The sequence below is a fragment of the Zootoca vivipara genome, chromosome Z1, assembly GCF_965207765.1.
Source record: "Zootoca vivipara chromosome Z1, rZooViv2.hap1.1, whole genome shotgun sequence".
Classification (NCBI taxonomy): domain Eukaryota; kingdom Metazoa; phylum Chordata; class Lepidosauria; order Squamata; family Lacertidae; genus Zootoca; species Zootoca vivipara.
The window spans coordinates 66,721,655-66,747,752 of NC_142583.1; the positions used below are offsets into that span (position 1 = coordinate 66,721,655).

Below are 26,098 nucleotides of genomic sequence, written 5' to 3' on the forward strand. Positions count from 1 at the left end.
GCTGGTTGGCAGTGCCTGTGAACCCTGCTTTCAACCCAGCTGCACCTTTACCTGACATCACAGCTGACATAAGGTGTAAGGAAGGGTAGGTATGGCTGGAATGAAATCATGGCTGTGTCTGTGCATGTATTGTTTGGGGAACTGGCCATCTGTGGTTTCTGATTTGATCCTGGAATGCCCTGCTTTCCCTAAAGACATCCCTATTTTCATCGGATAAATGTTGGAGCCTATGGAGTTAGGCAGCCCTGTACAGGGAAGTTTTTTAATAGTTTAATGTTCGCCCAGAGTGGCTGGGGCAACACAGTCAGATGAGTAGGGAATAATAATAATAATAATAATAATAATAATAATAATAATAATAATAATAGGCTGTCCCCATTTTCATTAGCAATGGGACCCAGGTGGCGCTGTGGGCTAAACCACTGAGCCTAGGGCTTGCTGACCAGAAGGTCAGCGGTTCGAATCCCTGTGACGGGGTGAGCTCCCGTTGCTTGGTCCCAGCTCCTGCCAACCTAGCAGTTCGAAAGCACATCAAAATGCAAGTAGATAAATAGGAACCGCTATAGCGGGAAGGTAAACGGCGTTTCCATGTGCTGCTCTGGTTTGCCAGAAGCGGCTTTGTCATGCTGGCCACATGACCTGGAAGCTATACGCCGGCTCCCTCGGCCAATAATGCGAGATGAGCACGCAACCCCAGAGTCGTCCACGACTGGACCTAATGGTCAGGGGTCCCTTTACCTTTACCTATTTTCATTGGAGAAATATTAGAGCATATGGAAGTGGGAGGGGCAGGAACATGTGTTGCCTTGCGCACACTGCAATAAGGCTTCTGAATATCAGTTGCTGGAAAGCAAAGGAGGAGAGAGAACTCCCCTGCTCATGGGTTTCTCACAGACATCTAGGTGGCTATTATGAGAATAGGATGTCAGACTTGAATGGTTTATTGCCCTGGTCCAGCAGGCTCTTCGCATGTTCTTAAAGTGTTCCCTACAAGGAGACGTTGTCAGTATAGAGGTGTTTTTTTTTTAATTTTGTACGATTCTTTTTGTTTGCTTTTACTGATTGCTTTCCTTTTTGCATTTGCGTTTTCTGCTTCAACATGCTCTGGATGACTTTTGCAATGAGGAGTGAGTAACGGCTAAGTCATCTCTCTTGATATATACATACACAAACATACGCGCGCCCGCACACATGCACAGGGATTCCAGATGCCTTTTGTGGTAATAGTTTTCCAGAATGCTGGACACACTTCACATTTGAAACAAACAACTGAACATAAACAATGCTTTTAAATTTGTCCGCAGTGCTTGACAAGAAGCAAAAAGAGCTCTCTCCGTTCACAGCTCCCTCCCATGAGTTCCCTTTGTCTAATGAAACCCACTCCAGCATATTCAATCAGTTTATTAGGAGTTTCCCTGGGAATTTCAACTATTGTTCCTTGGAGCAATTGCTGGCCTCCTTCAATTAGATTCTTCCCCCTCTTCTGTTCCCTATTAAAAAGCCATTTTTAACTAAGAGTAAATAACACATCCTCCACTTTGTTATTACACCATGTCAGCACTCTGGAATTAGTGGAGTTCAGGAGGGGGAAGTGGGGCAAAGCGTGTGTGTCTCGCTCGTGGTAGCTTGCTAAGGAAATTCTTTATTCCTTTGTTTGTTGCTTTTAAATCCCACCTTTTTCTCTCAAGGAGCTCAATGTGGTATCCATGGTTCTCCCCCCACCCTTCCTCATTTTATCCCCACAACAACCCTGTGAGGTAGGCTAGGCTTGGAGGCAGCAACAGGCCCAAAGATGTTTTTTATGAGAATACACAGAGGAATTATACCAGAAAGATATGGAGGTCTCGTACACCCCAGGTAGTGTGGTTGCTGACCTTGAGCCAGACATCTTGGAGAGTGAAGTCAAATGGGCCTTAGAAAGCACTGCTAATAACAAGGCCAGTGGAAGTGATGATATTCCAGCTGAACTATTTAAAATTTTAAAAGATGATGCTGTTAAGGTGCTACACCCAATATGCCAGCAAGTTTGGAAAACTCAGCAATGGCCAGAGGATTGGAGAAGATCAGTCTACATCCCAATTCCAAAGAAGGGCAGTGCCAAAGAATGCTCCAACTACCGCACAATTGCGCTCATTTCACACGCTAGCAAGGTTATGCTCAAAATTCTACAAGGCAGGCTTAGGCAGTATGTGGACCGAGAACTCCCAGAAGTGCAAGCTGGATTTCGAAAGGGCAGAGGAACCAGAGACCAAATAGCAAACATGCGCTGGATTATGGAGAAAGCTAGAGAGTTCCAGAAAAACGTCTACTTCTGCTTCATTGACTATGCAAAAGCCTTTGACTGTGTCGACCACAGCAAACTATGGCAAGTTCTTAAAGAAATGGGAGTGCCTGATCACCTCATCTGTCTCCTGAGAAATCTCTATGTGGGACAAGAAGCTACAGTTAGAACTGGATATGGAACAACTGATTGGTTCAAAATTGGGAAAGGAGTACGACAAGGTTGTATATTGTCTCCCTGCTTATTTAACTTATATGCAGAATTCATCATGCGAAAGGCTGGACTAGATGAATCCCAAGCCGGAATTAAGATTGCCGGAAGAAATATCAACAACCTCAGATATGCAGATGACACAACCTTGATGGCAGAAAGCGAGGAGGAATTAAAGAACCTTTTAATGAGGGTGAAAGAGGAGAGCGCAAAATATGGTCTGCAGCTCAACATCAAAAAAACCAAGATCATGGCCACCGGTCCCATCACCTCCTGGCAAATAGAAGGGGAAGAAATGGAGGCAGTGAGAGATTTTACTTTCTTGGGCTCCTTGATCACTGCAGATGGTGACAGCAGTCACGAAATTAAAAGACGCCTGCTTCTTGGGAGAAAAGCAATGACAAACCTAGACAGCATCTTAAAAAGCAGAGACATCACCTTGCCGACAAAGGTCCGTATAGTTAAAGCTATGGTTTTCCCAGTAGTGATGTATGGAAGTGAGAGCTGGACCATAAAGAAGGCTGATCGCCGAAGAATTGATGCTTTTGAATTATGGTGCTGGAGGAGACTCTTGAGAGTCCCATGGACTGCAAGAAGATCAAACCTATCCATTCTGAAGGAAATCAGCCCTGAGTGCTCCCTGGAAGGACAGATCGTGAAGCTGAGGCTCCAATACTTTGGCCACCTCATGAGAAGAGAAGAATCCTTGGAAAAGACCCTGATGTTGGGAAAGATTGAGGGCACTAGGAGAAGGGGACGACAGAGGACAAGATGGTTGGACAGTGTTCTCGAAGCTACGAACATGAGTTTGACCAAACTGCGGGAGGCAGTGCAAGACAGGAGTGCCTGGCGTGCTATGGTCCATGGGGTCACGAAGAGTCGGACACGACTAAACGACTAAACAACAACATGAGATTACTTTTTAGTGAATCATAGGTAAAGGTAAAGGGCCCCCTGACCATCAGGTCCAGTCATGTCCGACTCTAGGGTTGCGGCGCTCATCTCACTCTATAGGCCAAGGGAGCCGGTGTTTGTCCACAGACAGCTTCCGGGTCATGTGGCCAGCATGACAAAGCTGCTTCTGGCGAACCAGAGCAGCACACGGAAACGCCGTTTACCTTCCCGTCGGAGCGGTCCCTATTTATCTACTTGCACTTTGATGTGCTTTTGAACTGCTAGGTGGGCAGGAGCTGGGACCGAGCAACAGGAGCTCGCCCCGTTGCAGGGATTCGAACCGCCGACCTTCTGATCAGCAAGCCCTAGACTCTGTGGTTTAACCCACAACGCCACCCATGTGAATCATAGACTCATGGTATTGGAGAGTTGGAAGGGACCCCAACCCCCTGCAATGCAGGAATCTCAGCTAAAGCATGCATGGCAGATGGTCATCCAACCTCCAAGGAAGATGAGCCCACGACCTTCTGGGGGACTTTGTTCCACTGTCAAACAGCTCTTACTGTCAGAAAATCCTTTTCTGATGAATGTTCAATCGGCACCTCCTTTCTTGTAACTTGAAGCCATTGGTTCAAGTCCTCCCCTCCAGAGCAGGAGATAACAAGCTTGCTCCATCTACCATGTGATAGCCCTTGAGATATTTGAAGATGCCTATCATATCTCCTCTCAGTCTCCTCTTGTCCAGGCTAAACATACCCAACTCCCACAACCGTTCCTCATAAGGCTTGTATTCCAGACCCTTGATCATCTTGGTTGCCATCCTCTGCACATGTTCCAGCTTGTCAGCATCCTTCTTAAATTTTGGTACCCAAAACTGGACACAGTCCTCCAGGTGTGGCCTGACCAAGGCAGAACAGAGCGGTACTATTACTTCCCTTGATTTGGACACTACTTCTATTGATGCAGCCTATAATAGCAGTCGCCCTTATTTGCTGCTGCATCACACTGTTGGCTCATGTGAAGTTTGTGGTCTACTACATCCTTTTCACATGTACTTCACATGTTAAAATAAAAATTGCAGCTAGGCAGCAGAGGACCCAGAATCACAGCAAAGAAAATACAATGCAAATGGAGGTGCAGAGAACTCCCCAAATTACGTAGCATTTGGGGACTGAAAATGGTGGCATCAAATGCCAATTGTGTTTGCTGGACTGATTTCTGTTCTGGACATGGGATGAATAAGCCTGCATCTGCAAATTCTGCTCCTGCTTCTATCTTCTATTTTTGTTGGAATTCCCCAGCACTCTAAATTGAAATATACTAAGGGGTGAAGGACCGCAAAATGTCTACGGCTGCTTTCTAAGGCCTTTGCACTGCATTATGTTCCACATGCCCTACCAAAGGGGGATTCTCACCACCCCGGCGATTGCTTTTTATTCATTCCTAAGAACAGGAAGCAAAAAATGCCACAAGTGCGGGAAATTGATTTCTTGCTGACCTTAGTCAACGAAACTGTTTCACCGAGGGCTCGCCATGCCCGTAATCCCTGCGACATGGAAACGATCCAATCTGCGACATACTTGGAAGCCGCTCAAAATCAGCTGCAAAATAAACCAGCTGGACTTTTGCTGCGTCAACCTTCCCAGTGGGGAAAGGGCACAGGATCACTTGGTGCTGCGGGGAAGGAAACAGCTCAGAACTCTGCAAGTGACCATCATGCTACTTTCAGTAATTATTAACCTAAATTCAACAGAGTTATCGAGGAAGTTGGGAAGCAAGCAAGCTTTTACTCCCATGATGAATGAAACAGCACAGAGCTTGGGTCCCTTCCAACTCTACAATGCTACGATGTGATTGTAATAATTGACTGATGGTAGCAAGTATTTATATATATATATAGTCTTTAAGGTGCTATTTCTTTAAGATACCATATAGAGGAGGGAGAAAGGTTGTTTTTTTGCTGCTCCAGAGAAGCGGACACGGAGCAATGGATTTAAACTACAAGAAAGAAGATTCCACCTAAACATTAGGAAGAACTTCCTGACAGTAAGAGCTGTTCGGCAGTGGAATTTGCTACCAAGGAGTGTGGTGGAGTCTCCTTCTTTTGAGGTCTTTAAGCAGAGGCTTGACAGGCATAGGTCAATAATGCTTTGATGGTGTTTCCTGCTTGGCAGGGGGTTGGACTGGATGGCCCTTGTGGTCTCTTCCAACTCTATGATTCTATGAAGCCTTTGGGAAGCAGAGACCTGAGATGGTATCACAGGAGGGAGGGAAGGAAAGAGGGACAGAGGTCAGTGTTGCCCGTGGCACTCCTGACTATCATTCAAGGCACCCCAGGGTGCCACGGCACCCTGGGTGAAAACCACTGCTCTGGGGGGAAGTCATGTGTGTTCAAAGTGGCATCACTACTGCTTTAAATGTATGGTGTGAATGTGGCCACTGCTTACCCCTCTGAGAAAAGCAACACAAATCATTACCACTGTAAGCAAAAGGAGGCTGATATCTTTTATCTCTAGAAAGACGCAATGAACGCTTCCTCTTCCAACCAAGATAGCAGAACATACTTGAAATACTTGAAAATTAGGCAACGAGAAATCCTTGATAACAATAACTCTTTCAGCAGAGGGAAAGAGAGACGGAGAGAGGTGGGTCACGGTCTGAGATCTGGCTGATGCACTCTGTGAGAATTTACGCACATAGACAAGCTTTTAACAGCATGCACGGCAGAACTGGAGTCCGCTGGGAACCATTCCCCAAATGCACATCATGTTCTCACATGAGTCATTTCCGGGAGATTTCGCAGGGCCTTTGATTACCGGGTGCTGTGATATCACACTCGAGAGGAACATCTCCCCTGCACATGGGCATACGGGCAGGGGGTCGCGATGATGGGGACCTCTGACAAAATAATTCCCGGAGACAGCTGACATCGATCGTGGACTAGACAGGAAATCAATTCCCACAAAGGAATACATGCAGGAAAGATTACAGGGAAAGGAAATATCTGCACGGCTTCCACCCAAAGGATATGTGAGTAGGAGATGAAAAGTGAGTTGCTCAAATAGGAACCGGGAAGCTGCCTTATACTGAGTCAGACCCATTGGTCCATATCATTCAGAATTGTCAGTAACTCTCCAGAGTTTCATGAATAAAGTATTTTCCAGATTCTAATTCGTATCCCCAAGTGGCCCCTCATTGGACATTGGAACACTGAACACTGGAAACTGCCTTTAACTGGACCAAACCATTGGCCCACCTAGCTCCCTATTGCCTCTATAGGATTTCAGACAGGGTTCTGATCCAGCCCTCCCTGGAGATGCTGGGGACTGAACCTGGGATCTTCCACATAGAAAGAAGATGCTCTAAAACTGAGCAACATCCAGTGGTAAGAATAGCCCTTATGACTATTGGGGAGTTGCAAGGTCACACAGTCTATTCCCATCCCACATTGACAAAACATTCCTACTGCAGGCCACATGCTTGGTGAAAATGAGACCCTGGTGCATAGAGTTTAATCCACATGAAAGGGGGTCCTGATTAGCCCAATATCCCTCTCTTGAGGAGGAGCTCTATCTGCATATCTGCCATAGCACCTGCCATAGAGCACCTGCTTTGCATGCAGAAGGTCCCAGGTTCAATCCCCACCATGGTCAGGTACTGGTGGGAGAGTCGCCTCCTTCCTGGAACCCTGGAGAGCTGCTGCCAGTTAGTGTTGACAATACTGAGCTAGATAGACCGGTGGTTAGACGTGGTATATAAGCCTAGGTGGCGCAATGGTTCAGTGCATCTGACTGTTAACCAGAAAGTTGGTGGTTGAAGCCCACCCAGGGACAGCTGTTTGCAAGGGGTTGGACTAGATGATCCTTGGGGTCCCTTCCAACTCTACAGTTCTATGATTCTATAATACAGTGGTACCTCGGTTTACGACGACGATCTGTTCCGGGGAGCCGGTCACTCCCTGAGTTCGTCGCTCGCCAAAGGCATGCTTCTGCACGTGCGCGAAGCGCCGATAGACCGCTTCTGCGCTTGCTGCGCAGATTGCTTCTGCGCATCCGCACACATGGAACCTGGATGTAAATACTTCTGGGTCTGCAGCGGTTGCTCTCCGAGTTCGTCATGAACGGAGGTGGTCGTAATCTGAGGTTCCACTGTATCAGTATGCACAGAAAGCAGCTTGGAGTGTCTGTCAAATGCAGGGGAGGCAGGACTAGTGGGTGTTTAAGTAGGTGGGGCTACCTTGCATGAGACTCTTAATCTCAGGGTGGTGGGTTCGATCCCTCAGTGGGCAAAAAGATTCCTGCATTTCAAATGGGTTGGGCTAGATGACCCTTGAGGTCACTTCCAACTGTACAGTGGTACCTCGGGTTACAAACGCTTCAGGTTACAAACTCCGCTAACTCAGAAATAGTACCTCAGGTTAAGAACTTTGCTTCAAGATGAGAACAGAAATCGTGCTCCAGCGGTGCGGCGGCAGCAGGAGGCCCCATTAGCTAAAGTGGCGCTTCAGGTTAAGAACAGTTTCAGGTTAAGAACGGACCTCCGGAATGAATTAAGTTCTTAACCAGAGGTACCACTGTACTGTTCTATGATTCTATAAGTTCATGGGTGCAAGGCACCCATAATTCCTGGATTTAGTAGATGTTAGAATTTAATGTTTGGAGAATTAAACTGGAAATCAGACTCTTAACAGCTGGATTCAGCTTCCCGTGTCAGGAGATCACCTGAGAGATAGGCCATTAACAGAGAACAAAGACACAGAGATGGGTCATCAATACAGCAGAGACTCTGCCATCTAGCAGATGGGTGAAGCCAGTGGTGTAGCGTGGGTTGCCAGAACCCAGGGCCGCACAGAGGAGGTCAGTAGATGGGAGAGAAACAGACAGAGTATACATGTGCATTCAACTGCCTAATGGCATCCATGTCACCCAGGAGATAAGAAGAGTTGTTCTGTTGTCTGGATAGGTCACTTCCTGGTTCGCACGGAGAAGCTGTTTTTAATGGAGCCTGGCAATGGAAGCACACAGCTGTATTGAGGCACCACTAGGTGTTGAAATTTTGCACCCCTAACAGTGTTGCATCCAGAGCAACCGGCCCTGTGCCCTGCCCCTCATGCTACGCCAGGCATCCCCAACCTTTGGCCCTGCAGATGTTTTGGACTACAATTCCCATCATCACTGACCACTGGTCCTGTTAGTTAGGGATCATGGGAGTTGTAGGCCAAAACATCTGGAGGGCCAAAGGTTGGGGGTGCCTGTGCTATGCCATTGGAGCTCCGCCCTGAGCTCTGAGATTTTTTTAGTCAGTGCCTGAGTTTTTGTTTGTTAGGAGGAAGTTTTGGGGTTTCAGTTTGCTGCAGCATGATTGAGGGAGAATGGTGTCAGTTTGTTAAACGCAGCAAGTTGCTGAGAGAGGCTAAAGCACAAAGTCAGATGCCTGTTTGAATCGGAGGCTGTAGCAATGGGAGAAATGGGACCCTCTTGAAGTGTGATTCTGGGAGCCCCTCCATCAAAGGCTTAGGCTGTATATGTGTGAAAATAAACCATATATCATAAAGACACCACAGTCTCTGCTGTACCTCATTTCCAAAGCAAACATGATCACAGGATAAATGCCTGGCCCCCCGGAATCTCGCACCACTCAGAGATTGGAGTGGTTATGTAGCAATACAGGCTTGAATAAGAATGGAATATCACAAGAAAGACTTTCAAAAAGGTTGCAGCCAGCTATTCTTCTCTCCTTATTCCAATACAGTAACTCAAAGAAGCACAGAATTTCTTAAACCCTTCTGTAGCTATAAGAAGAAGAAATGCAAACCTCAGCTGAAATTAAATGATTACTATTATTATTTTTAAATCCCGCACTTTGGCAAAGTTCCAGTCCTTGCAGGGAAGGGAAATATGCAGTCAACTGCTTTAGTGATCCTGTCATCTTCACTGGCGACACAAAGGCTGCTTTTGGATGCCTTCTGCTGTATGCAAATATTTGCATGTGGAAAAATTAAAGTGAGAAACCACAAAATACTACCCAGCTTGTGGAAATGAAGCCTCTTCTCCTTTCTGGCACCAGATTAGCTTCTGCCCACAAATCACTCTGCCTTGGAAAGAGCAAAGTCCCAAATATTCCAGTGTTCTGAGGATGGATGTGTGTGTGTGTGTGTGTGTGTGTGTGTGTGTTTGTGTTTGAGTGTGTGTGTATATACACACTAGAGATGAATTATTTACTTTTCTGATTTTTTAATACAGATACATGTCAATTTCACATGTGTTCATACTTCTGTGCCATCCCACTTCTGTGTTATTCTCTGAAATATTTTTTAAAACTACCCCTTCAAAAAAATCATTCTTAAATGGGCATTTGGTCACAAAACAGAATACGTTCAAATATGTATCTCAGCATACACATTTCTAAAAAAACATTATTGCCCTAAAATACACGTTTTTAAATGTGCAATTTTGGTACTTTTTTGAGCTGAAAACTACCACAACATTAAGAGAATTTCAAAAACAGAAGGCTAAATTACATTAGGACCAATGGAGGTCCATCATCCCAGAGGTCCAAGGCAGACCTTTTAACATCACAGTAATCCAAGTTTATGCACCAACTACCGGTGCTGAAGAAAGTGAAATTGACCAATTCTATGAAGACCTACAACACCTTCTAGAAATGACACCAAAGAAGGATGTTCTTCTCATTACAGGGGATTGGAATGCTAAAGTAGGGAATCAAGAGATAAAAGGAACAACTGGCAAGTTTGGCCTTGGAGTTCAAAATGAAGCAGGGCAAAGGCTAATAGAGTTCTGTCAAGAGAACAAGCTGGTCATCACAAACACTCTCTTCCAACAACACAAGAGACGACTCTACACATGGATATCACCAAATGGGCAGCATCGAAATCAGATTGATTATATTCTCTGCAGCCAAAGATGGAGAAGCTCTATACAATCAGCAAAAACAAGACCTGGAGCTGACTGTAACTCAGATCATCAGCTTCTTATAGCAAAATTCCAGCTTAAACTGAAGAAAGTAGGAAAAACCACTGGGCCAGTAAGATACAATCTGAATCAAATCCCTTATGAATACACAGTGGAAGTGAGGAACAGGTTTAAGGATTTAGATTTGGTGGACAGAGTGCCTGAAGAACTATGGATGGAGGCTCGTAACATTATACAGGAGGCAGCAACGAAAACCATCCCAAGGAAAAGGAAATGCAAGAAGGCAAAATGGCTGTCCAACGAGGCCTTACGAATAGCGGAGGAGAGGAGGCAAGCAAAATGCAAGGGAGATAGGGAAAGATACAGGAAACTGAATGCAGATTTCCAAAAAACAGCAAGGAGAGATAAGAGGGTCTTCTTAAATGAGCAATGCAAAGAAATAGAGGAAAACAATAGAATGGGGAAAACCAGAGATCTGTTCAAGAAAATTGGAGATATGAAAGGAACATTTCGTACAAAGATTACCATAATCAAGGACAAAAGTGGTAAGGACCTAACAGAAGCAGAAGACATCAAGAAGAGGTGGCAAGAATACACAGAGGAATTATACCAGAAAGATATGGAGGTCTCGTACACCCCAGATAGTGTGTTTGCTGACCTTGAGCCAGACATCTTGGAGAGTGAAGTCAAATGGGCCTTAGAAAGCACTGCTAATAACAAAGCCAGTGGAAGTGATGATATTCCAGCTGAACTATTTAAAATTTTAAAAGATGATGCTGTTAAGGTGCTACACCCAATATGCCAGCAAGTTTGGAAAACTCAGCAATGGCCAGAGGATTGGAGAAGATCAGTCTACGTCCCAATTCCAAAGAAGGGCAGTGCCAAAGAATGCTCCAACTACCGCACAATTGCGCTCATTTCACACGCTAGCAAGGTCATGCTTAAAATTCTACAAGGCAGGCTTAGGCAGTATGTGGACCGAGAACTCCCAGAAGTGCAAGCTGGATTTCGAAAGGGCAGAGGAACCAGAGACCAAATAGCAAACATGCGCTGGATTATGGAGAAAGCTAGAGAGTTCCAGAAAAACGTCTACTTCTGCTTCATTGACTATGCAAAAGCCTTTGACTGTGTCGACCACAGCAAACTATGGCAAGTTCTTAAAGAAATGGGAGTGCCTGATCACCTCATCTGTCTCCTGAGAAATCTCTATGTGGGACAAGAAGCTACAGTTAGAACTGGATATGGAACAACTGAGTGGTTCAAAATTGGGAAAGGAGTACGACAAGGTTGTATATTGTCTCCCTGCTTATTTAACTTATATGCAGAATTCATCATGCGAAAGGCTGGACTAGATGAATCCCAAGCAGGAATTAAGATTGCCGGAAGAAATATCAACAACCTCAGATATGCAGATGACACAACCTTGATGGCAGAAAGTGAGGAGGAATTAAAGAACCTTTTAATGAGGGTGAAAGAGGAGAGCGCAAAATATGGTCTGAAGCTCAACATCAAAAAAACCAAGATCATGGCCACTGGTCCCATCACCTCCTGGCAAATAGAAGGGGAAGAAATGGAGGCAGTGAGAGATTTTACTTTCTTGGGCTCCTTGATCACTGCAGATGGTGACAGCAGTCACGAAATTCAAAGACGCCTGCTTCTTGGGAGAAAAGCAATGACAAACCTAGACAGCATCTTAAAAAGCAGAGACATCACCTTGCCGACGAAGGTCCGTATAGTTAAAGCTATGGTTTTCCCAGTAGTGATGTATGGAAGTGAGAGCTGGACCATAAAGAAGGCTGATCGCCGAAGAATTGATGCTTTTGAATTATGGTGCTGGAGGAGACTCTTGAGAGTCCCATGGACTGCTAGAAGATCAAACCTATCAATTCTTAAGGAAATCAGCCCTGAGTGCTCCCTGGAAGGACAGATCGTGAAGCTGAGGCTCCAATACTTTGGCCACCTCATGAGAAGAGAAGAATCCTTGGAAAAGACCCTGATGTTGGGAAAGATTGAGGGCACTAGGAGAAGGGGACGACAGAGGACAAGATGGTTGGACAGTGTTCTCGAAGCTACGAACATGAGTTTGACCAAACTACGGGAGGCAGTGCAAGACAGGAGTGCCTGGCGTGCTATGGTCCATGGGGTCACGAAGAGTCGGACACGACTAAACGACTAAACAACAACAACAACAAAATTACATTAGGACCAATGGAGGTCCATCATCCCAGAGGGTTGACCCTTTAAGTACCAAAAAAGAGGGTGCAGCCTAGGAGAGGCAGACCAGAGACAGAGGCTCAAAAGACCTCAGTTTACCTGTAGTCCTTGCCCTGTAGATGCCTCTGCAACACCAAAACAGGGCAGTCCCCCTTGGACCTCTCTCCATCCTAAGCCCACATGTATTTGGGTGAATGAGTGTTTCACAAAAGAAGCAAGCAAAGGGGCAAGAAAGCCACACAATTGTACTGTGTTCCTCTTCCAAAACCCTAACAATTTTCTTAAAAAAATAAATAAATAAAAGTGGAGTGCTAACTTTGCATCTTTATTTGTTGAAGTTCAATGGATGCTGAAGGAAATCGAGAGCACAGCCCAGCGTGTTGGCTGAAACTGCCCCATCTCTCGCATTGCACTTTCTAGGCAAATACTTTCCACAACTTCCAAGAACAAGGTAGCCCAGTGTGACCTTTGAGAGACTCTCTGCTCTGATTTAAGGCAGGCACTCCCTTCTTGGACCCCGGTTTTGTTTGCTGGTCGGTTTGTGTGTCCAGGTTCAACAGACCTGGAAAATCTCTTTGCGAAGCAGAATGCCTCGATGTGCCCGCAGGAGAGAGCGAGAGAGTCGGACACATTCTCAGCAATTCTCCTCGCACGGAGAACTTGGCCTGCCACAGATATGCTCCTTGCTTATGACTCACTGCCCCTGTTTGTTTGGAACACTTCCCTATTTATTTATGAAACAGGGCTGCCCAGTACTTTTGGCTCTGGCTCCCGGCCTGCAGGGAAGGAAATTTCCCTCGAGGACTCTTGTTCCCTTACGTGCGGCGTCAGGCAGGCATGCGGAGAGGCCGTTTTGCTTCAGACGCTGTGCTCTCCTCCGTTCTCCCTTGCCAGAATGAACTTGCCTGGCTTTCTAGCCCTGGTCTGAGCCCAGGGGATCTTTCCAGTGAAAGCTACTGTGTGGTTACAGTGGTACCAGCCTCGCTTCCCTCTTCCTCTTTCTTTGCAGTCTTATTATTCCCTTTAGATAAGTGGCCAGCCCTAGACAAAATGGGAAGGTGCCACCCACGGCATCACCTGCACAGACCCTCTAAGTATATCCCTATTTTCCAGGGGCAATCCCAGATTTACAGAAGCCATGGAGTTATGCGACCCACGAGCCAAGGAGATAAGTAACTAACACCTTTTAGAAGTCACCTGAAGGCAGCCATGTATAGGGAATGTTTTTTTATGTTTAATGTTTTATTATGTTTTTATACATGTTGGAAACCCAATCAGATGGGTGGCATATTGGTAGTGGTAGTGATGATGATGATGGAATAAGGTAAAGGTAATGGGACCCCTGACCATTAGGTCCAGTTGTGACCAACTCTGGGGTTGCGGCGCTCATCTCGTGTTTTTGGCCGAGGGAGCCGGTGTACAGCTGCCGGGTCATGTGGCCAGCATGACTAAGCCACTTCTGGCGAACCAGAGCAGCGCATGGAAATGCCTTTTACCTTCCCGCCAGAGTGGTACCTATTTATCTACTTGCACTTTGAGGTGCTTTTGAACTGCTAGGTTGGGACCAAGCAACGGGAGCTCACCCCATCACGGGGATTCGAACTGCCAACCTTCTGATCGGCAAGCCCTGGGCTCAGTGGTTTAACCCACAGTGCCACCCACGTCCCTATTATGGAATAGGGCGTTCCTATTTTCATTGGAGAAATATTGGAGGGTACGCCTGCCCCCCCCCCCACTGCTTGCTGCCCATGCCAAAACCTCGCTTCCTGGGGTTGTGTGGCTTCTGGATTTTGGCAAGATCTTGTGAGAGCACAAAAAACAGGGGAAGATTTTCCCTGGGCTCTTCAGAGATTTCGCCGCACCCCGAGAGCTGCCACAGCCACTTCTCCTCACTTTGAGAGGGTGCCCACAAAGGCACCCCATGGATTCTGCCACTTGTGGTGGCAGCCTCAGTTTGTCTTATGGATTGTATTTATTTGTTTAGCTATTTGATTCATATTCATATTCGTTTAGCTATTTGATTCATATTCATATTCATAGGGTTGCGATATTCCCCAAAGTGAAAATCCAGACAAAGTTGTCGAGCTGCAAACTGGCGGGGAGGGGTTGCCCTGCTAGGCACTGGAAGTGGGGGCTTTTTCTGGCGCTGGATGCCAAGGCAGGTGGAGCCTCAGCCTTCTGGTGTGGGGAAGATGGGACAGTGGAGGAAGGGCAAGCAGTCTGGCTGGCTGCGCATGTGTGTGTGTCTGTGCACACGTCTTACCTGTCAAGTCCCGGACTGCAGAATCCGGGACCGGCAGCTGTGTGACACCGGAAGTTGCGTCGACGTAACTTCCGGTGTCATTTTGCCCTTCTATGGGCACCAAAAATGGCCGCCGGCTTCGAAAGTCGCTTCTACGCATGTCAGGAAGTGCGTCGACGCAACTTCCGGTGTCGCTCTGCCCATCTATGGCCACCAAAAATGGCCGCCGCTGACACCGGACATGCGTAGATGTGACTTTTGAAGCCGACGGCGGCCATTTTTTGTGCCCATAGAAGGGCAAATCAGAAAGGAAAAAAATGGCCGCCGGCAGGAGAAAATAACAGAGAAAAACGGGAGACGAAGTGATACGGGGGACCACCAGGAAAAGGTAAGTAAAAACGGGGGTTTCCCAGGGAAAACGGGGTACTTGGCAGCTATGGCACGTGTCCAAGGAGAGCCTGTGGTGCTTCTGCACCCCGGCTCCTGGTACACACTCTCACACACACAGCCAGTCAGCAGAGAAGGAGGAGGAGGAGGAGGAGGAGGAGGAGGAGGAGGAGGAGGAGGAGGAGGAGGAGGAGGAGGAGGAGCTAGTGCACCTGGGGGGCAGGGCTAGCCACCTGTGGGGGCGGTGCTAGCATCCCAGGGGAGTGCCGCGACAATGTCACTCCCCCTCAGGGATGACATCCAGGGCGGACCGCACCCACCGCACCCCCTTTCTCCACCATTTGGAGGGGGCTTGGCCTGGCGGGACACAGTTAGTGGAGGGGGTTGCTGCTAGTGGAGGGGGTTGCTGCCCCCCCACCACACACAGACACACCTCTCTACAGCAATGTACAAGGAGTTCTATGTTGTTGGTGGTGAAAGCTCCGGTGATATGCACACTAGAGCTGGGAGAGGAGGCAGTGGCTGCTGGAAAGGTGCCCCCAGCCCTCCTGCAGGGCCCTCCTAGCCTTCGCTGTTGGCCGTGGGGTCCTCTTGGAAACCTCTCCTTAGCAGGCGCTGGAGAGATGTCGAGGGAGAACAGCCAACACTCGCCTCACCCAAGCCGTGTCTGCACACTGGAGGAAGGAACGCTGCTGCTGCTGTTTCCTCCAGAAAAGAAAACCGCTGCAGTCATTTGAATCATGCACTGCTATTGTTTTGAGAAACATGATACTGGTTGAGGCTGTTTGGGGGCTTTTTTATTTTGAAATATTTTTTAAAAAAACCATACAGTCATACCTCAGGTTACAGATGCTTCAGGTTGTGTTTTTTCGGGTTGCGCACCGCGCGAACCCGGAAGTACCCAAACAGGTTACCTCCAAGTTTCAGCGCTCGTGCATGCGCATAAGCACCAAATCATGACCCACCTGTGCGCAGGCGCGGCGCTGGGGGTTGCGAACACTGGGGGGTTTGCAAACATGCCTCCCGCACGGATCACGTTCGCAACCTGAGTGTCCACTGTATTTAAATATTTTTAACAAGTTTTTCCTGGACATTTAAAATCATATTTAAATCTCTCTCTCTCTCTCTCTCTCTCTCTCTCTCTCTCTCTCTCTCTCTCTCTCCCCCCCCACCCCCAGGTTTTTCCTGGACATTTTGCCAATTCGGCAAAAATCCACCCAGACGCCATTTTGTCAGTCCAATTCCCGGACATGTCTGGGGAAACCTGGGTGTATGGCAGCCCTATATTCCACCCTTCATCCAAAGATCTCAGGGCCGGCTCTGCCTGGCACCATCATTATTCAATTCTCAACAAAACACATTTTCTTTTGGAGGGGGCTGGCCTGAGGTAGGCAGCTGCACATGGCTTGGGGGTTCATCTACTATGGTGCTGAGCTCCCTTGTTGATACCGTACATTTCTATTTGATGTTTAAAGTGGCTTTCGGTGGAGATTTGATTGTTGTAGTAATCCACAGCTTTGCATATTAAGCATGGGGCCTGTTCTGCTCCACTTTGGAGCTGAGCTGAGAGGAAAAAGACTTCAGCAGAGGCATGGATTAAGAGAAGAGTGGGTTGGTGGGGTTTCAAGTCATTGTGTGTGTGTGTGTGTGTGTGTGTGTGTGTGTGTGTGTGTGTATGAGAGAGAGAGAGAGAGAGAGAGAGAGAGAGAGAGAGAGAGAGAGAGAGAGAGAGAGAAATACAAAGAGAATATATATATCTGTCTGCTTTTGTCTCTGCTTCTCTCTCTCTCTCTCTCTCTCTCTCTCTCTCTCTCTCTCTCTCTCTCTCTCTCTGCAAGCAAACTCTGGCTATGCCCACTTTTGCTTTGGCTACACCCATCCCTGGAAAGTGGCCTCTGGAGGGTTGTGTGGCCCTTGGGCCCCCCAAAAGTAAATAACACAATGCCTAATTAAAAAAACAAACAAACCTGCATTAGTTGAGCACACAACAATCCATACAGCTGCCTTTCCTTGCAAAATGTAAAGCAGGATTTGGGTCTCCAGCTGTTTTGGGACTACAACTCCCATCATCCCTTGCTAGCAGGACCAGTGGTCAGGGATGATGGGAACTGGAGGCCCAAGTTTTGGAAACTCTGATGTAAAGGATCCAGATGACTCAGAGCTATTTGAAGCAATCAGTATTGCTGCAGCACTGAGAGTGGTATTCACCGCTAGTCCTACTGAGAGTAGATCCCGTGGTGTCGCAAGGTGGGGGCAGGTGGCAGTGTGCCCCGGGTTCCATGTCTGGCGGGGGGGTGACAAGAAGGCACCTCACAGGGTGCTTGCCCTGCCACCCCAGCCCTGGCGTGGCGGCGCAAGTGGCCATCGCACTGCCACAGCCACATGTGGAGAATCCTCCATTCGCAGCTGCAGCTGCAAGCAGAGTATCCTGCCACCGTCCGTACGGTGTTTGAGCGGCACCGGTGGCAAACCGCTACATGCAATGCATGCGCAGTGTCACACGCATGCGCTGTACATAGTGACACCACACATGTGCTGTACATAGTGGTTTGCCGCCGGCACCACCCAAGCACCATGCGGACGCCGGTGGGATGCCTCCATCGCTGCTACATCCGCAAGCAGAGGATCTTGCCGCCGCCGCCGCTGCAGCTGCGACCAGATGATCCCACCACCATCCGTACGGCTCTTGGGCAGCGCCAGTGGCAAACCGCTATGTACAACATATGTGCAGTGTCGCATGCATGCGCTGTGCGTAGCGACACCGCATATGCGTTGTACATAGCGGTTTGCCACCACTGGAGTGCCATATGGACAGCGGGGGGATCTCTTCGCCACCGGCAGGAGCCGCTTACAGTGAGCCAGGGGCCCCCCTCCCAGCCCCCCTCCATCCCAGGCTCGCCGTAAGTGGCTCCTGTTTTGACACTTTATAGCGAGCCAGGGAGGGGTGGGCAGGAGTCACGACTCCCCCTCCCCCTCCCTCCCTCCCTGGCTCACTGTAAAGCAGCAAAGTGGGAGCCACTTATGCTGAGCAGGGGCCCCCTCTCCCAGCCTCTCTCCCTCCCCAGCTTGCTGTAAGCGGCTCCCACTTTGCCGCTTTACAGCAAGCCAGGGTGGGAGGGAGCGGGAAGAAGGTCCCAAGAGGACAAGCTGCACAGCTTTGCCAGCGCCCCGTCAAAGTGGCATAGCTCCCCCCTTACTCCAACGGCTCGGGGTACTTGGGAGTTATGGGGGTGGGGTGCAGAGGCATAGGAAGGGGGCAGAGCACCCCTAGGTCTCATAACTGAGAGGGTGACATTTGGTGGCCGCCCGCAACTCCCAAGCCTACCCTGAGCTGTCAATGGGGGAGGGTGACAAAAAGAAAATTCCGCACCGGGTACCACCCGGGCTTGCTACGCCTCTGAGTAGATCCACTCAAGTTAACTGAAAAGAATAAGCTAGTTTCATTAGTTTTAATGGGGCTTGGCTGAGGAGGACGTAGGTGAATGCTCCCCCTGGTTACAATCTCCACCCCTCCACAACCCCACCTTAATCAGCGTTAGAATTCCGAAGTGTGCTCAATCTGTTCTCGGCAATGATAAGAATGAGGTGGGAAGCTCACATCTGCTGGATGTAATCAACCTTCAGGTCTGTAAATGGATTGGCAAGATGCCTCCCACACACTCTCCCTCGGGTGACTTGGCTTCCTTAATTACAATGCCCGTTATGGCTAAGCCAATTGCACAGCACTCCACCTTTATAAATAACAATCTTCTTAGACTGGATTTGTCCTCCAGACTCCTCAAGAGCCCAATGTAAGTTAAGTGTCTAATGACCAGGTGGGAGGAAGGGAAGAGAAGTTTCAGTCCTAAGAGCAGTGCGCCATGGAAGTGTCTTTGCTTTGTAAAAGCCCTGTGGTCTTGGGCAGGTGGCTCTGAGAACTGTTGTTGCTGTTGTTTAGTCGTGTCCGACTCTTTGTGACCCCATGGACCAGAGCACGCCAGGCACTCCTGGCTTCCACTACCTCCCGCAGTTTGGTCAAACTCAAACTCATGTTCGTAGCTGTACATGTATTCAATTGCCCTAAAGCAAAAGAGCTCTACTGTTACTCAAAGCAGACCCTCCAAGTACCCCTATTTTCCAGGGACAGTCTCAGATTTACTGATGGCCTTACCCTCCATGAATTTGTCTAATCCTCTTTTAAAGCCATCAAAAGTGGATGCCCATACTTCAGTGAAGGCCAGGAGAAGGTCCCTTGTGGTTAACTTCTCCCACTGGGGTGGGAGAGTCCTGTTCAGAAAATGTAAGCAGCCAAGGAGGTTGCAAAGTGCGGAAGAAAGATTTAATTGAAAGAAAAAGGTGCACACCATGCTTGGCTACTTTGTAAGAATAAAATAAGCTCCAAGCACCACATCCACCAAAATTCCAAATAAATGCTAAGGTGCCCTGAAAATAAGCCACATCATAGTAATATTCCTATTAATACATTAATAATAATAATGTTTCTGTATCCAACACAATGCACTCTTAAGAACTTCCAACCATCTTTGAAAGAATTCATTGTTTGTTTATGAACCACTTGGCTTCTCAAGCATATATATAATTTTTTGAAAAGAGGGAGGGGGAAAAGATCTTGCAAAATAGTCTGAACAATAATTGTTTTAAGGTGGGCCAACCACATTCTGTTTACCTGCAGACATATCCAGATAAAACAATTACTCTGAAAGAGTGATGTGCTCAGACAGGAAACAATGTTAAAATCTCAGTTGTTCCCCTAGTTTATCTGTAAGTGGAAATTCTAATGAAATCTAGGGCATTAAGAAAAGTCAGTGAGAGAAAGAAGCTGAATGGGTCTCTGTGCTTGCACAGAGTACTTCAGGTGTTGCTAAACGTCTTCAGCCTGTGGGCAAACTTTTTGAAATTTGAGTGACTGCCATGGGTACCAACTGCTCTCCACACTTCACCCCGCTTCCCGGATAAGCCCTCTTCCCAAGAGACTGTATATGCTCACATTTTGTTTTCTCGTGGGATCTGGGTAAAAGTACTAATCAGAGCTTTGAAAAGTGCATGGAGGTGAAAGAGGACATGAGAAAAAGCGTCACTTTCCCAACTTCCTCCTTCATGTACTTTTCATGGGACGGAAGGTAACTGCCCTCAACACCTCCTGACTGCGGTGGCAGTGTTGGGCAGGCGAGAGATGTTACGGACTCCAGCGAAATACCTCAAGTCTTCCACTGCACCCACAGGCATTACACTGGTGTCCACATTGGTAATCTCTGGGGGCATACATATGAGATTAGGCATCTTTTGCTCTTTCACAGACCCTTCATCCTACACACTGGATTTCCATGGGACAATTGACCATAGTCAAGGCAGGCCCAGTGTCCCACTTGGTAGAATGAGTAGTAGGGCCCCCAAATTCAGCATAGTTGGCTTGCCTCAATTTTTAGTAAGCAATTTAAGGAGGGGGGCACAACACCATTTGAAGTAAGCAAGATATTACCAAAGACGTCCCCCACCTAAGAACATTAAGTCCAGAGTCTAAAATTACATAACTGCACTGCTGATTGACCATGAACTACAAGTCCCTGTAATCATATTGTGATATATCATAGACCACTGACTCAATTAATTTTGCAGTTCAGCTCTAAAAAAACAACAGTTATTTCCTGAGGTCTTATGGGGAAATTCCCTGTGCTGGGTCAGTGCATAGCTAGTATCACATTATCTATCCCCATCACCACTATCAAAAAAAACAACCCCAGCCAACAGGGGTAGCCAAATTAGAGCCTTCTAGATGCTGCTGAACTCACATCAGTCCCAGCCAACATGGCCAATGGTCAGAGATGATGGGAGTTGTAGTCCATTGACTTCTGGAGAGCACACAACTTCCATTATCCTCAGTGTTGTTGGACACAACTCCCACCACCTGTGACTATTGGCCATGCTGGCTGGGGGTGATGGGAATTGCAGTCCAACAACATCTGGCAGGTATCGCATAGTCTACCACTGCAAAAGAACATCACAAGAAGCCCCAAAGCAGGGTTTGAAGGTGACAGCTCCACAGAAGGCCACCATCAATTGGTATTCTGCAACACACTATTGCCTAAACATGGAAGCTCCATTTAGCAGATGAAGCTATCATCCTTGAGTTTAACACATCATTTTGTTTCCCGTTAAATGTCAGTCTCCTAGGTCGACACTGAATTTTTCCAAAGTTTTCAGTGCACACAATTTATTCAGCATCACCTTCGACGGTCACATACAACTCAATCCTACTTGAACCAAACTCAACAAGTAGTTTGTATCACTGTGTGAATCCAATCCCAAAAGAGTATTTTAGGTTTTTAATCAAATCAATGTTCAGGATTTGCAAAAACAAATTCCAATCAACAACAACCAAATCAAAACTCATGCTGCTATTGCTGCTGATCTTCTACAATGTTGTTTTTATTAAATTTCCACAGTTAATATAAGAAACCCTTGAAATTTTGACCTTACAGACATAACACTAAACCTTGAAGTTAGGAATGAGCCTAGCCCATGCTGTTTGTGTGCAGGGCAGCTGTTTACAGATCCATTTGGTATGCCAGCTGAGACGCTACCTGCTTGTGCACTGTCTCGCCAGAGTGGTACATGCTCTGGTTATCTCCTGCTTGGACTACTTCAATACACTCTACGTGGGGCTACTTTTGAAGGTGATGCAGAAGCTCCAATTAATCCAGAATGTGGCTGCTAGACTGGTAACTGGGAGCGGCTGCCAGGACCATAAAACACCGGTCCTAAAAGATCTACATTAGTTCCCAGTATGTTTCCAAGCACAATTCAAAGTGTTGTGTTTCCACATTTGATTAACCAGAAGTTGTGGCATTGTTCAAACCTGATAAACTGTGGTTAACCTGAATTATGGTTTGTTTGAAATAGGTCAGCTTTACACAGCAGTTTATGAAGCTGGCTTGCTTCAACAAAATATGATTAGTCACAGTTTTGAGTTCTGATACAATCCTAAACTGTAGTTAATATAGGAAATGTCAGTTTCACACAATGGTTTATGAAGCTGGCTTACTTCAACAAAATATACACTTAAGATGTAAGATGTAAGCCTCATATACCAGCGCCTGAAGAACATTGAACAACAAAACAATATGGCCATTATTAAGAAATTTAGCGCATGGTATATCTGTCTTCCACCTTCCTACATGGACTTCTGGTCACCATACCTGTCCAATCTAACCATCCCAAAATACAGACGAGCCTTCACGCTGGCCAGACTGGACATGTTACCCTCCGCCGCCCTTGAAGGTTGATTCTCAAAAACACCATACCAGAATTGACTATGTCCCTGCAGAGTTGGCAGCGTGGAGACTGTATCACATGTACTCCTGTCCTGTCCCCTATATAAAGACCTCAGGGATGAGATCATCACACCGCTGATATCCGCCATTTCGGGCTGCCCATCCGAGGATATACTGTTTTTCCTCCTGGCAGACCAGACTGCCCAGACAACAGAGAAGGTAGCCAGATTTACTGAGAGGGCCATGAGACTGAGGGCCGCCAGCTGAAGGACAATAGCGCCTCCTGTGTGAACATATAATTAAGATCTCACCTGTTTCATTTTAATTGTGTTATGCTGAATCCCGAGACAGCACATTTTATTGTTATATATAGCATTTTTCTTTTTTCTTTTACCAGGATATGTAATATGAATCCGTTGTTGCAATGGCCTGTAGGCCACGCAAATAAATAAAGTTTTACTTACTTACTTACACTTAAGATTAACCACAATTTAAAGTTCTGATGGAATGCTAAACTCTGGTTAATCAAAACTGAAAAACGAAAGCTTCTAATGTCCTTCAGGGATGGGGAGTGGAAGCATGGGAGGCAACGGAGATGCTAGCCTTTTGTGTTCAGCCCCAATGCAGTCAGTGAGTTCAAGTAGGCATAGACATGAGAAATACCTTCACTGAGAATGTCAGGGAGTATATCTCCTGGATCTTGTGCAATGGCCGACCTCCTATAGACCATGTGACTCCTCCCTCTCTCTTCATCCATTTGTTTCCCTTTCTCCAATGGCTCAATGAAATATTCATCTTCACCCACTTTGATCATTCCAGCCTAGGGAGGAAGAGGAAGAGAAGAAAGAAGACACCAACATGTGAAGAATCCGTCTTCCATATTTGTCATGATAATAAGTTGTCATTGGGATCATTGAATTGTCAACCACTGAAGGTAATACAAAACAGGGGGTAGGGATGAGAGGTACAGAAATCCTGCTTGAATTGCTCTCCAGAGGGGTGTGGAAATGTTAAGGGACAAAGACACATTGGAGAAATAAACAAACAAAAAATCCTTCCAGTAGCACCTTAGAGACCAACTAAGTTTGTCATTGGTATGAGCTTTTGTGTGCATGCACACTTCTTCAGATACACTGAAATAGAAGTCACCAGACCCTTATATATAGTGAGAAGGTTATGCGGATGATGTTATAATTATGCTGGAGGACCCAAAAGAGTCAATACTTAAACTAAAGCAGAATTTGGAGAAGTATGGGAGAGTATCTGGATTTAAAGTTAACGCAAAAAAAACAAAAATTATGATTAAAAATTTAAGAGGAAAAGAAATTAAGGATTTGGAAGAATTGGCAGAATGGCAAATTGTAAATAAATTAAAGTATTTAGGCATAGAAGTAACACCAAATAATATTAATTTATTTGAAAATAATTATACAAAATTATGGAAAGAAATCAAGGAGGATCTAGGCAGATGGAACAAATTATTTTTGTCCCTATCTGGAAGGATTGCAGCGATTAAAATGGTGATCCTCCCTAAAATTATTTTCCTCTTCCAGATGCTGCCCATAATAGGGAAAACGGAAGTATTTGACGAGTGGAAAAGAATATTAAGTAAATTTATCTGGGCAAATAAAAAACCCAGGATACAATTTAAATTATTGACAGAAGTCATAGAAAGAGGAGGGTGGGGGGTCCCTGATTTAAAACTTTATTACGCTGCAGCTGGATGGTGCTGGATAAAAGAATGGCTGACTCTAGAGAATCGAGAACTGTTAGAACTAGAAGGATTCAGACACACAAGAGGGTGGCATGCCTACCTCTTGTTGGATAAGAAAGGAAATCAAAGAGAATTTAAAGATCACGTTATTAAGAAATCCCTGTACCAGATCTGGCTCAAATTTAAACAGTTATTGGAGCCATACAGCCCTTGGTGGGCATCACCCACCGAAATGACAGCGATGAGCAGATACCCAATAAAGGAAAGATGGCCTACATACCGAGACTTATTGATACAAGACAAGGACCAACTCAATTTAAAACCATACGAAGAAATTAAAATACACTGCGCTAGTTGGTTACACTACTGCCAGATACAGAGCATTTTCAAGATACATAGGGAAATTGGGTTCCCCAAAGAAAAGTCTAAATTACAAGAAATTATTTTAGATAATGGGAAAAAAATACTTGGGAAAGTTTATAGATTCTTATTGGATTGGGAGCTAAAAGATGAACTTACGAAAAATACTATGATAAAATGGGCATCGGATATAGGCAGGCCAATTATGGTAAATCAATGGGATAAATTATGGAAATTCGACGCTAAATTTACAGCTTGTATATCAATTAAAGAGAATATCTTGAAAATGTTCTACAGATGGCATATGACTCCAGATAAGATCGCGAAATATTATAAGACAGGGGAGGGGAAATGCTGGAAATGTCAGGACAAAATTGGGAGCTATTATCATTGCTGGTGGACATGCCCCAAAGTGGCCGAATTCTGGAACCAACTATATGAAAAGCTAAAAAAACTCTTAAAATGTACATTCAAAAAGACCCCTGAAACCTTTCTCTTGAGTATGACCCCATCGGATGTACCAAAAGATAGAGCGAATATCCTGCTGTATGGATGTGCAGCGGCAAGGGTATTGCTCGCATCAAAATGGAAAGGGGCTAGCCTACCTACGATACAAGAATGGCAGGAGAAGCTAGTCGAATATCTAAAACTGGCAAAATTAACGGCAATAATTAGACAAGTTCTGAGGCAAAAGATAATGAAAGAATGGATATATGTTCAAGAATATTTGGAGAGAGAAAATATGGAGACAAATTTAGTGAGGTGCTTAGATTAGAATCTAAAAGGAGAGAGGAAATTAAATTAAATATAAAGTGAAAATGGGTTTTGGAACAGATTAGGAGGATCAGCAGGAAGAAGAGAAGAAACAAAGAAACGCGTGCTGTAAATAACGGGAAGTGACTTTTTTTATCTGTATTTTTTCTTTTCTTTTTCCCCCCTCCTTTTCTTTTTTCCTTTATTTGTGATAATATTGTTTGTGTATGTATATAATTTGAATATTCTTATTATTTTTGTGTATGTATATAATTTGAATATTCTTATTATTTTTGTTTTTTTGTCTTCCTTTGTTATGTATGTGTCTTTTAAAAATTTGAATAAAGATTATTATGTATATAGTGAGAAGGTGGGGAGGGGTATTACTCAGAAGGGTGGTGGGAATGGGTGATTGGCTGATAGGTGTGGTAAACTTGTTAATGACAGTTAACGACTGCAATTGGTCTTACAGGAAAAAGCAAGTGGTGAGATGGCTAAAAATTGCTTTATCGTGTATAATGAGATAAGAATCCAATGTCTCTATTCAGACCAGGTCTCTCCATGGTTTTAAGTTTGGTAATAAGTTGCAATTCAGCAACTTCTCTTTCCAGTCTTTTTCTGAAATTCTTTAGTAATAAGACAGCTACTTTGAGATCTTGTATAGAATGTCCTGGGAGATTGAAGTGTTCTCCTACTGGTTTCTCTGTCTTGTGATTTCTGATGTCAGATTTATGTCCATTTATCAAGTTGGAGAGTGTGCATCTACAAACTGGCAATCAACTGCCTCCCTGTAGCGGGTGCAGATGCAGCAGGACTCCACTTGGAGGTCACCACACTGGC

At 45.9% G+C, this 26,098-nt stretch overlaps 1 protein-coding gene across 1 annotated transcript in view; it reads right to left on the reverse strand.

Moving 5' to 3' along the window:
* The window catches only part of ADAMTS3 (ADAM metallopeptidase with thrombospondin type 1 motif 3), a 141,220-nt gene that overhangs the window by 73,514 nt on the left and 41,608 nt on the right, over positions 1 to 26,098 (reverse strand). Inside the window, exon 4 of the mRNA XM_035103109.3 lies at positions 23,095 to 23,251. Within this exon, the coding sequence (XP_034959000.3) occupies positions 23,095 to 23,251 (157 nt within the window). The remainder of the gene's footprint in view (positions 1 to 23,094; positions 23,252 to 26,098) is intronic.